The 11,293-nt window shown below is 34.4% G+C and overlaps 1 protein-coding gene across 1 annotated transcript; it reads left to right on the forward strand.

Moving 5' to 3' along the window:
* Positions 1–4,739: 4,739 nt before the first annotated feature.
* Positions 4,740–7,089, forward strand: LOC146162605 (uncharacterized). Its single transcript, XM_083385676.1, has 3 exons — positions 4,740–4,944; positions 5,133–5,386; positions 6,441–7,089. Exons 1-3 carry the CDS (start codon positions 4,773–4,775, stop codon positions 6,639–6,641), a joined length of 627 nt encoding a protein of 208 aa, XP_083241802.1. The 5' UTR covers positions 4,740–4,772; the 3' UTR covers positions 6,642–7,089.
* Positions 7,090–11,293: the final 4,204 nt, after the last annotated feature.

The raw sequence follows: 11,293 nt of genomic DNA on the forward strand, positions 1-11,293 counted from the left end.
AGTAAAGTTTATGGGGATTCCCCATCAACTTTGCTGACTAATTTATTTGTCGTTTTGTAGTAATCAGGGGCGGCATTATGAACAGTTCCTCGCTCGCTAAGTTAACGAGCTCGTTTTAGCGAGGGATGAGCGAGCGAGAAACTCGCAAACGCATTTGGTATTACGAACGGTCCTCGCCAACACCTCGCTATAACGAGACGCACACGCGAGAGAATGCGTCAAAAACACAAGAAAAAGGACGATTGACTCAGCAAAATTGTCGCAGAAACGTCGTTTGGCGCTTTGTTTTGGAAATCGTTAGCTGCTTTTAAATGTTAAATTTATTATGAAACAACTTTCAAGGTAAACCGCATGAATTTATTTCCTAATTAGTCCTGTAGATTATAGAAAAAAGTTTTGGGAAACAACGTTTGACGCTGGTCTATAATCCTACCACAACGCATAATATTTGGTTAGGGGTGCGAGTTAGCGTTGGGGTTAGGGTGGGTCAAGTATTATTATTAAATAATGAATGTAATAATGCTTAAAACACCCACACGCTAACTCACACCCTATTCATAATTGTGGTAGGATTCTAGACCAGCGCCCAACGTTTATTATATACGTCTAAAAAGGTAAAATAATTATTTTAAATCTTTTTATTCATTTGTATCTCTATTTAGTTAGCTAGCTTCTGTAAACATTTTGATCATAATTTACCGGGATGTAACAATTACACCACTAACACTGGTATTTTAAAACTTTAGTTACAACATGCTGCTTGAGTTGCACCCTTGCACCAGTAAATTATGCATGGAAATGAATTTACAGGCTCTGTGTAAAGTTCATAGTCACTTCAAAAGAAGAAAGAAATTCAAATTTACTTAAAAGTGTTAAAAAAACATGTGTTACTACTTTACCGAGAAAATAATAAAACTCAGGAGACACTGAAAAAAAAACAGTCTAATTTTGACATTCCTGAACCACTGAAGGCACCGAAAAGTCTTGTAGCAGGACAGCGGCATGAGAAGAACCAACAACATTGTGTAGATCAATTCAAGGTGAAAAAACAGAATTTACTCCTAAATCATCTTACTTTTAAAGAGCAAGACAATGGAATAGCAAATTTCTTGTATAAAAAGAAATGGATTGGGCTGCTAACATAATTTACAATGGTCTTGCCTCAATATTTTGCTGTGTGAAATTTTTGTGCTTTTCTAAAATCATGCTTTAGTATAACTTATTTCTTTTAACTAAAAGTATATTATTTTCTAGTTTTATATTAACTTACACACCATGTATTTGTGACTCACTTACATACAAGAGCATATTTTTAATACAATAGTGAATTGTGTTTGTAATTCTGATTGCACTTCTGACCTAAGGGTTTCTTTGGATGATTTAATACAAAACTATTTTGTTCCTAAAATAACATAAGTTTCATAAAGTTTATCTTCACTTTTAAAGCTTTTGTTTATTGTATAATGAATGAATCCTGGCAGATGCTGGACCACTGTTACACCATGGTATTATAATACCCCAAGTGTAACAGTTATTCATACAAAAATACTATTTTGATGCAAAATATACATGCATGGATATCAATTGCTGAAATTTACCTCTATGTTATAAACAATGTTCATATTTTTGCATTAGTTGATTAGTACTGAATATATGTATTTAATAAAGTGCCTCAAAGCACCAATAAAATGAGTCATGGCATAAATTTGCTGCTTTTGTAAATTCTTTAATTAGTTCAAAAATAAAACATTAAAAATAAAGTTGGTTTTAAATCAGTGTATAGCGTAGACGCCGACTTTCTGACAGGGGTGTTAAGATTTTGTGATAAATATGACGTTACAGAATGTCCACTAAAAATATAAGTTTACATGTGGAGAGTGGTAAAAGAGTTGAAATGTATTATAAGGTAAATAAAATTGACTAACTACCGAAATATGTGTAAAATAGTACCTCAAGTCGTAGGCATCAACAAAATATAAAGAAGTTGCAGCATACCGGTTTATAATTTTTTATTTTGGGGTGTGGTTGGTGGGGTTGATCACCCCAAGTTTTCACTGGGAATGCTCTTGGCACCGTAAGCACCCCAAACTCCATGTTGTGTAGGTAGGAGATCGCCTAAATCCGTATATCACGACATTTTGGTAACAAATTCACAAATTAATTATGAATCTTAGTTATGACATCCATTAGTGTAGGTATAAAACGTTTATTGATTAAAAAAAATTCATTTAATTTACAGCACTTGGGTTTTTAGAACACAAATTAGGTGTTAACGAGTGGTCTGAGCCAGATTTGTTTAACGAGAAGTGGGTTCGTAATACCAAAAGTCGACTTAGCGAGCTCGTGCGTCGTTAGCGAGCTCGCTTAACTTAGCGAGGTGTGTGGTTTAGTTCATTAATGCAACTTTGCACAAAAAACAAGATATTGCAAGATCCAGTTACGGAATTGTATTTTTAATGCAGATCAGCAATTTTATTAATACCATACTAAACAGGCAACACGGAACGCTCATTCAATTTTGTATAACGTTGCGTGAAATCTATGCAATACAAAACGTGGGCAGTAAACGCAAATTTTGACTTAACTGTAGTTAAACAAAATCGTTCGTATTCTTCGGGCTCCTTATAACAGAACGAAATCGAGTGCAATCAACCGTAACGACGTCACAAATTAAAGTCAGGGCAGCAACTTTAATGAAGCGAGAAAAAGTCAAGGTCGTTTGACGTGACTTAAAGGTCAACATCCCCGAATTCCTTTCTGCCCATCATTCGTTTTGCCCACTTTGCGAAGTAACTCATGTCCGTGTATACCCCAGGGGCGCTGTGCGGCTTGCAAGAAGAACTACACCTTGTGACACCTGCCAGTTGCCACTGCCAACTGTCAAACTGCCAACACTTTGAGTTTAGGAGAAAGCAAAAAGTCCAAATTCCATAAAAATTATAATTAACCCTACGTTCAATGGACCTTAATTAAAAGCAAGGAGAGCGAATATATATTATTTTTGTTTTACAAAAAACAAATTAAAAATATAATAAATATTTTAGAAATGTTGTATTTGCAAATATTTTAGAAATGTTGTAGGCCTATAGAAAAAAGGTTGGAATTGTAATTGAAATAGAGGCGCAAAAAATATTTGACCTTACTGAATTCAATGAAAAAGATTAAACTACAGAACTAAGTAAATCGAAAACCAGTTTGTTTGGATGTTATATGATCAGTACATTTCGCTACTAAAAATATCATCAGTGTTTAAAAACATAACACAATATAAATAAAGATGTACACTATTAAAAACTCACACCAACTGTTCTAGGCAAGTGGTGCACTTCGCAAGCCGCAACTGCTGCAACTAAATGACGATGAAAAAATGACGTAGCCTAACAAGTGATAACACACATAAAAACTTGATGTTTTATTTTGTTTAATTTTTCTCTTTTTTAGCCCTCCTTTTTATTTCCACTTCATGGAGCATACATTTTGCCCGTTTAAAAGTGCCCTGTATAGATAAAATAGGTATAGGCCATATTGGTCTTTAATGGCTAAATGGATAACGCTGTATTTCTCTTTTCTTTCTTACTGTCTAGGACTATTTATTTGCTGACAACAGTGGTTCTCAAACTTCTCAGCCGGTGTCGTTGGTTATTTTGGATTCTTCGAGGTTCTATTTTTGCTCGTTTTATAAGCCGCTTGATTACATTGCTTGCGTGCGATTTGGGTTCAATAAAAACGGGATTTGCTGTATGACAAATAGTAAAACTCATAAGAGGGAAAGATTACTTTTATATATTGAAGAAACGTGGGTGGTACGATATATATAACATCAGGGGTGTCATACATGTGGCTACGACTAATAACCGCATTTTTTTAACACCATTGTCATGTGCTATTGTCCAGTAGCTGCCAACAAAAACCTAAACAATTAATATAAAGTGTCAAATTCGTCTGATTAAAATTGAGAATATTAAACTAAACCAAGTGTGTCAAGCCTACTGTCTCTGCACCGCATAACGCCCTTGCGAACACACAGCGCATGTCGCGTTTGAATACTATCTAATAGGTGGATTTGCTGCTTTCAACACTACTTTAATGCTCTGTATGCATGTCTACAGTACAATTGGATACATTAAATATATTTGATTAGAAAATAGTTTTGGTTTCTTAGTGATATTGGTGCGGCCTTCACTACTAAGAATTGATTTTGAAACCCTGAGTTTGACCCCCTTGAACCGACCATGTGCAAATTTTACACTGACCAAAAAACTGTGTTTTTGATGCGTGTTTTTTAATTTAGTTTATGGCGACATAATTGTGAAGTAGCCTACTAAGCGATAATACTAGTAAGGGTACGGCGTTCTTATTTCTTGTATTAAGGGGTTGTCGTAAAGAGAAAAATGTTTGCAACCTCTGGATAACATAACTGCCAGCTTTCAAACTGTTGTGTAATGCCTCAGGTTATGTTAAAGCCACAAAACCTGGAGAGTTGGACAAATGATGCGCTTTATGATTCAAGAACAGGTTCTGACTTACGCAATGAAACATTCCGTAACCTTATCAGCGTAAATCGCGTCACATTTAAATATAAGAAAAGCAAACACAGCTAAGATGAACAATCTTTAAAATTGAAGAGCCATACATGGAGATATGGCCAAATATGGCTGCATTTACCAATGAGACGAATCTTTTCAGAGGTTATAAAAGAACGACATATCACAGCAGCGACACACAACCTTCAAGGTATTTCAAGGAAGCTGAGAAACTACCACAACAGAAGAATGTTTCAAGTTAGCCTTTCAATCTTAGTTTTGCTGCAAGCTTGCAATTCGCTCGCCTACGGACAAGTTCAGTCCAACGACTTCTTGGTGTGCAAACCAATTGGCAGCTTGTTCGACATGCAACAATCCAGCTCCGGAGGGTACTCAACACCCCTGAACTTAAAAATTAAAGGTTAATTTCTTGTGTAAAAATTGTTTAAACGACAAGATCTTAAAAAGATGTTAACGTAAAAATTCTAGTGGTGCGCAAAAATGAAAAATGTTTTAAATTTACAAAAAAATATTGAGTATGATATAGCAATTTGTTAAATGTATGGTCTATAATGTTAAATCGTTTCAATTACTTTTATGATTGTTTAGAATTGACGCAATGCCCTGGCGTTGTTTTCAACGGATCTTGCTTCTGGCTTCCACACACTGTTGCATCTAAGGAGTTCGGACCAGGCAAAGCTGCAGCAGAAAGACTGTGCAGGTTTCACAACGGAAATCTGGTTGATATTGAAAGCGAGCAAATGTACGAGGCGCTGTATTTGTACATTCAGCGTGCCTGGAATATGTACGTTGACGAGCCTCTATCAGACGCCGTAGACGTCTGGTTGGCTTCAACTTATGAGGTGGGTGATTCTAACTTAAAACTTATTGAATATTGCTGTTCATGCTGATACATAAATTGGTTTTATAGTTCTACCAATACGACTTCAAACGGTAATGCATCATTTGTGTAAAATTAAAATCCACTAAAACCTTAAAATCCACTAAATATTGAAATACAATAATGACATTATTAACAATATCGGAAAGTAGTTGAAATTGTCTGCATTGCTTTTTATCAATTAGCAAAACATTGGCCGATCAATAAATCATCATTAGGGCGGTTACATTTTAACCTGAAAATGAGAAATTCTGACCTATAAAATTGAAATTTCGACAAATTTTGACCTAAACTTTTTTTTTTTTTGACAAAATTTTGACCTGTCAGATATACTTTGTTTTAAACCTCGTTAGTCACTCGTTTTCGGCGTTTTCGGCGTTTTACTGGCGGCTAGTAAAACAAACATCAGTTATTTTTCGTGTTTATGCAAAACTCTTTAAAATGCTCAGTTGCGTTATTTGCCATATCACAAAAAATTAAAAATGCCAAAAAAACAAGACGCGGGTTATCTTTAAAATTCTTGAGTAAAGTTTAGTTGTATAATTTCATAAAATTAGCAAAGAGCTGTCATATTACAAAAACTGCCAACGCGATATTTGCAAACCACCACCAAAAACACACAGGTCAAATACTAATACATTTGTCCAAATCGGAGATTTACAACTATCTAAAGCAAAATCGAAGTTGGATGAACCTAACGCGTTAAACGTATATTGGATAATGCCCTAATACAAATTTAATATAGTTAGAATGTTGTTGGATGTAATTTAGAAATAAATTTCGATAAAATTGTACGCCAAACGACCATCTCAAAACAATTCCTGAAGTATTTGTTAATTTTGTAGCGATTTTTTTGGCATTTTGTAAACGGTTGACTTAAAATAATTTTGACAAATTTTGACCCATCCTGTAAATTTTAACAAATATTTGACTTCGTTGTAAAAAAAACAAGTAAAAATAATCGCCCTAATCATTACATTGTAGTAGGCACAATAAATTCTCCCTTATTTGCACAGAATGGCAAGATACGAAGTTCAACTGGTGGAAGTGTTTACGTGCGTTGGCACCCAGCACCATATCCAAAAAGTTCGGGTCAACAACTGTTTTGGAGTATTGCAACAAAACCATCAAGAGGAATTCACTTTGGCATTCGGAATACTGCAGATCTCTATTACCAATGGCCTGTTCCGCTTTGTTTTATCAAAACATCAAACTAATAGCTTTGGCCTACGACTAATAAACGCAAGCAGATTTGCTCGGCAATATATAGGCCTGTACCAATGCAATTTCGAAATATATTAAACCCCAGAGGATGCCGTCTTTCTTATAGATTCAATTTTTCTTTTTTACACATTCAGTAACAAATTGTGGCAGTTAATTTTTGCCTTGCTTAATTTTTAAGGAACAAATCAGTTCCAAAATTGAATCAATAAATCGTCCTTATTCGATCTCCCTACTGCAATACCCCGTTTTTTCGCAATTGCTAATTGCTTTTGTGCATTATTGTACTTTACTGATGATTGACAGGAGGAATTATGTCGCGCGACAATAATATGGCGTTTATTAACTACTTGCTTATCGCATGTTGAGCAGTACAGTGCTTTGATCGCTTCAAGTGCTTGCGTTGTTATGTCAATTATACAATGTAAATAAACGATTAGTGGCTTCCGATTATTATAGTAGTACCAAAGTTCCATCCGCCTAACAACGCTCATAGCAGTTTGTATCAGGGATTCCAACCAAACCAGAACTCGTTGAACCGGTTTTTGGCCAACTTTATGCGGACCGTAACCGAACCTGAACCCCTGCATTAATTTTAAGGAGCCGAACCGGAATTGAACCAAATTATTTGCAAGAACCTGAAACTTAACCGAACCTGTCAAGAAACCGGTTCACTCCGACATGGTGTCAACACTTGTATTTTACAAAGTCAAGCTATGTCATGTTCGAAATTTTATTAAAACAAATGAATATTTATTACATAAAACGTTGATTTGTCTTTCATTTTTTTGATATTTTAATATGGATCTGCTTGATTTTTAGCATGCCGCAAAACTTAGATTAAATACGAATTACAATTAAATAATCACTCTCGAAATTGATTGAATACAGTTTTAGGTTTAACGTTTGTCATTTTTTATCCGAACGGGAACCTTACAAACCGTTTATGAAAATAAATTTAGTCGAACTGGAGCTAAAACGCAACTTTTGAACTTTAACCGGAACTGAACGGGATTTAAAAAAAACATTTGAACCTGAAACGAACCTGTACAGGAATAGTCAAACGGTTTGACTCACTGTTTAGTTTCTCACCCCGGGCACAGCCGTGGAGCCGCATCTTCTATTGAAGTGCTGATTCAAGCTCTTGAAGGTTTGCTGGATGAGCGAAAGGCGGCACCTCCCCATGTGCAGCTGAAGGTCGACGGTCTGCGACGTGCGCATACGCTCGGTACCCTTGCGGAATTCCGCCCGCAGGACCTTTGGGCACGTTATTGTAGACCAGCGGTTCCCAAACTTTTCTAAAAATTTTGCTTGGCGGACCCGTTGCAATTATTTTGATATTTCGCGGCCCTATAAAATTTCAAGGGTCAGTTGACCCATATTTCTTGTAATACACTAGTGTAGTAACGATTCTTTCTCATGTAACAACCTTCGAACTCAGGGTGGTCCACGGCTGACTGCATCGCGGGCCACAATATTTCTTGCATATTCTTTGCGGGCCACATAAAGTAGGCTAAATGCGAACCAGGAGCGGATAAACGTTTTTCGTTTGGTCGGACATGAAATGTTTAAAGACAACGTCACAAAGTAATATCGAAAGACAGATACGCTCCAGAAACTTGCTTCTGTCGTCGAACTTGTGCGCAAATAAAATCGAATGTTATGAGACAGGTAAAATTGGTGTGCGCGAAGCGCGAAAAATTTGCGTATTTGACAAACATTTTAATTAGAAGACTGCATTTTATAAGCGTAGAATGTTCGCGTAAAATAGATGTTGCATACTCCCCGATCGTTAAATTACAAAGACGTTATCATTTCGCGCAAAAAGGTTTAATTAACCAGATCAAATTGGCTGAAATTGCAACTGGGTTTGGACCACCCTGTTCTAACTAATGCGAACGATTCGCTGATAGCAGGTATAGTACAGCATAATAGATGCTGTATGATGTCACAATAGACATCAGAAAACACACTTTGTTCGAATAATAAAGCATAACTAAAGACAATAAAGATGACAGATAATGTTTAAAAACTTAAAACACTTATTCTCCTTGCGGACCCTCTGAAACTGCTGTAAGGACCCCATTTGGTCCGCGGACCCCAGTTTGGGAACCGCTGTTGTAGACGAATGTTACTAAGTAGAAAATTTGTAGAATCAAACATGCCGACGTCGTAATGACCTTTACAAATATAATGACCTTTTACAAATATATGGCGAATTTACTTACGTACTTCGGTAAATGTTACAACACATTAAAAATATTAGGCAATTGTGCAGAAAAATACTTGCACATTAATAACAATGAGTTATACTGCAACAATAAAACCCAAAGTTTAAAAACCAGAGTAAAATCAGCATCAGACATTTGTTAAAGGAAGGTATATTTCAACCTTTTCTGGCATCGTCAGTTCCAGTAAGTAAAATACATAAACAAAGAAAATTAGTAGTATAATTATTAAAAAAATCAAAAACATATAAAATCAATATAGATTAAGAAAAAAGCTTAAAAACAGAGTTATACTTGTTACATGTTCGAGTATTACCCAGTAACTACGGGCATTTAAAAATCAACAATAAATCGATCAGAACTGAGATAAATAAGGAATATTTTTCAATCGTGAAATTAAGGGCCAATGTGAAAACCATACCTAGACAGGTTTACAACTGAAGTGAAATTTATATACAAATTGAAAGAAAATTTCTTTGAGTAATAACCTCCTACAGAATGTTTTTAATAAATCACACAATCAGCTGTAAAATAACCTTGATAATGTTTATAAAGCACAAATATTAAAAAATTCGAACTTTAACATGGAATGTGTTACTTATAGTTAAAAATGACTTTTAAATAATTCAGTTTGCAATTTTAATATTTTATTTTGTTTAAAATTATACTAGTGTAGCAAGAATATTATTAAATGCAAATATTTCATAAAAAGTTGATTTGTTATTGCCAGTGGTAAACATGGTTATTTTTGCTGCTTTTGTAAATAACATTACCAAGCATTTTGATGTCGCTTAGAAAGTAGCATTTGTTAAAAGGGGTGAATGAAGTTCAAGTGAAGAAAGCAATTAGATCAGATTGTGATCTTCCAGATCCATCAGAATCAGGTAGTGAAAATTTGTATAAACTGCAAAACAGAAAAAAACATCTTAAAAGAACAAAAAAATAATAAAAAGCTTAAAAAAAAGTTTCTTAATTGAAACAAAGCATCTATGAAATGTTTTTTTAACCCAAATAAAACTTCATTTGTGGTGTAAACCATAGATTGGTGCTAGTCTAAAATTCTACCATTTTTTCGCCCGCCGGTTTATATTGCTAACAGTATTTGTATTGGTTAGGGTGTGAGTTAACGTTTGGGTTTGGGTGGGTCAAGTATTAGCTTTATATTTATTCTTCCGTATTTCTTTCTTTCTTGGAATTCCACTTTTAAAAACTTATTTTATTACAGTAAAAAAGTGATAGGATTCTAGACCAAGCTAATAGATTTAAGTAAACTATTTAACTTGCTATAGAAAATATTGAGAATATTTGTTTGTACTTAAGATGATAACATTTAGACAAGGTGTAAATTATTTGCGTACTTATTAATTCATTAAAAATATTTCAAACAAACATAGCTAACATTCTTAATCTGTTTAAAACTTAAACGTACATATACACAATGTGTACTATGTGAAGTCCATCTGGATTAGTATTGGCCATCGAAAATAGCACCCATATATGTTGCACACAAGTTGCCCTCGGAAATGATCAATGAAATCAGTTATCCTGATCAGGATTGGCAATCGTTCTAAATTAAAAATATGTTTACCTTTAATTTAGAAAATAATAAAATAGTAAAGTATTAAAAGTACAATAATACCCTGATATGTAATATAGTTAATTATATATACGTGTTATAGTAGAGGCATGGCAACATTTCTGTTTCTTACCAATTTATTGTTTTTCTTATTTGATTGAAAAAACATCATGGTCATATTTAAGTGTAAAACAACCTTATTTTTTAAATATTATTGATGAAGCTGATCCTAAAACAGTGTTTCTAAATTTGTGTAATACTTACCGTCATGATGTTATTACACAAATGACATACGGCGCTGGTGTAGAACAGTGCTTTTCAATATGGTGCATTCTACATCTCAGGATGCCAATTACATTCTGTGGAAGGTGCATATGTTTTTCTTAAATGAATTTGTGTGCACGTTTGTTTGGGTACAGGAGGGCCAAGCATTGTATTTATTCTCTTTACAATTTTAATTTTAATAAAGTGGTTTGTCATGCAATCACTATCACTTTTCTGAGTTGTGTTTTTGTTCATCTTTTACTTAGTTTTCCTTAACAGAAATTATAAAAGATTCACGAAAACATTTTCAAAACAGAAACTCCACAAGCTGTACATCGGTGACTCAGCATTTTGGTGCGGCAGCAATTGTCAATTTCATGGGGATTTCCCATAAACTTTGTTGTGTAGGCTAATTTATTTATCGTTAACTTGGCAAGATCTAGTTACGTTAGTTATAATTATGAGACAAATCACAAATCAAAGAGATTTTCTCAGACAAATGCAGCAATTTATTAATGTTACACCCAATAGGCAACACTGAACGACAAGTTTATGTAGGCTTAAGCAATTGATACTGAAT

The sequence above is a fragment of the Ascidiella aspersa genome, chromosome 3 (assembly GCF_963924565.1).
Source record: "Ascidiella aspersa chromosome 3, kaAscAspe10.2, whole genome shotgun sequence".
NCBI lineage: Eukaryota > Metazoa > Chordata > Ascidiacea > Phlebobranchia > Ascidiidae > Ascidiella > Ascidiella aspersa.

Bases quoted from the DNA above. Each gene is read 5' to 3' on its own strand.
- LOC146162605 (XM_083385676.1), top strand. From the start codon at position 4,773: ATGTTTCAAGTTAGCCTTTCAATCTTAGTTTTGCTGCAAGCTTGCAAT. The intron at 4,945-5,132 runs GTTAATTTCTTG...ATGATTGTTTAG, and splicing joins CCTGAACTTAAAAATTAAAG to AATTGACGCAATGCCCTGGC. The intron at 5,387-6,440 runs GTGGGTGATTCT...TTATTTGCACAG, and splicing joins GGTTGGCTTCAACTTATGAG to AATGGCAAGATACGAAGTTC.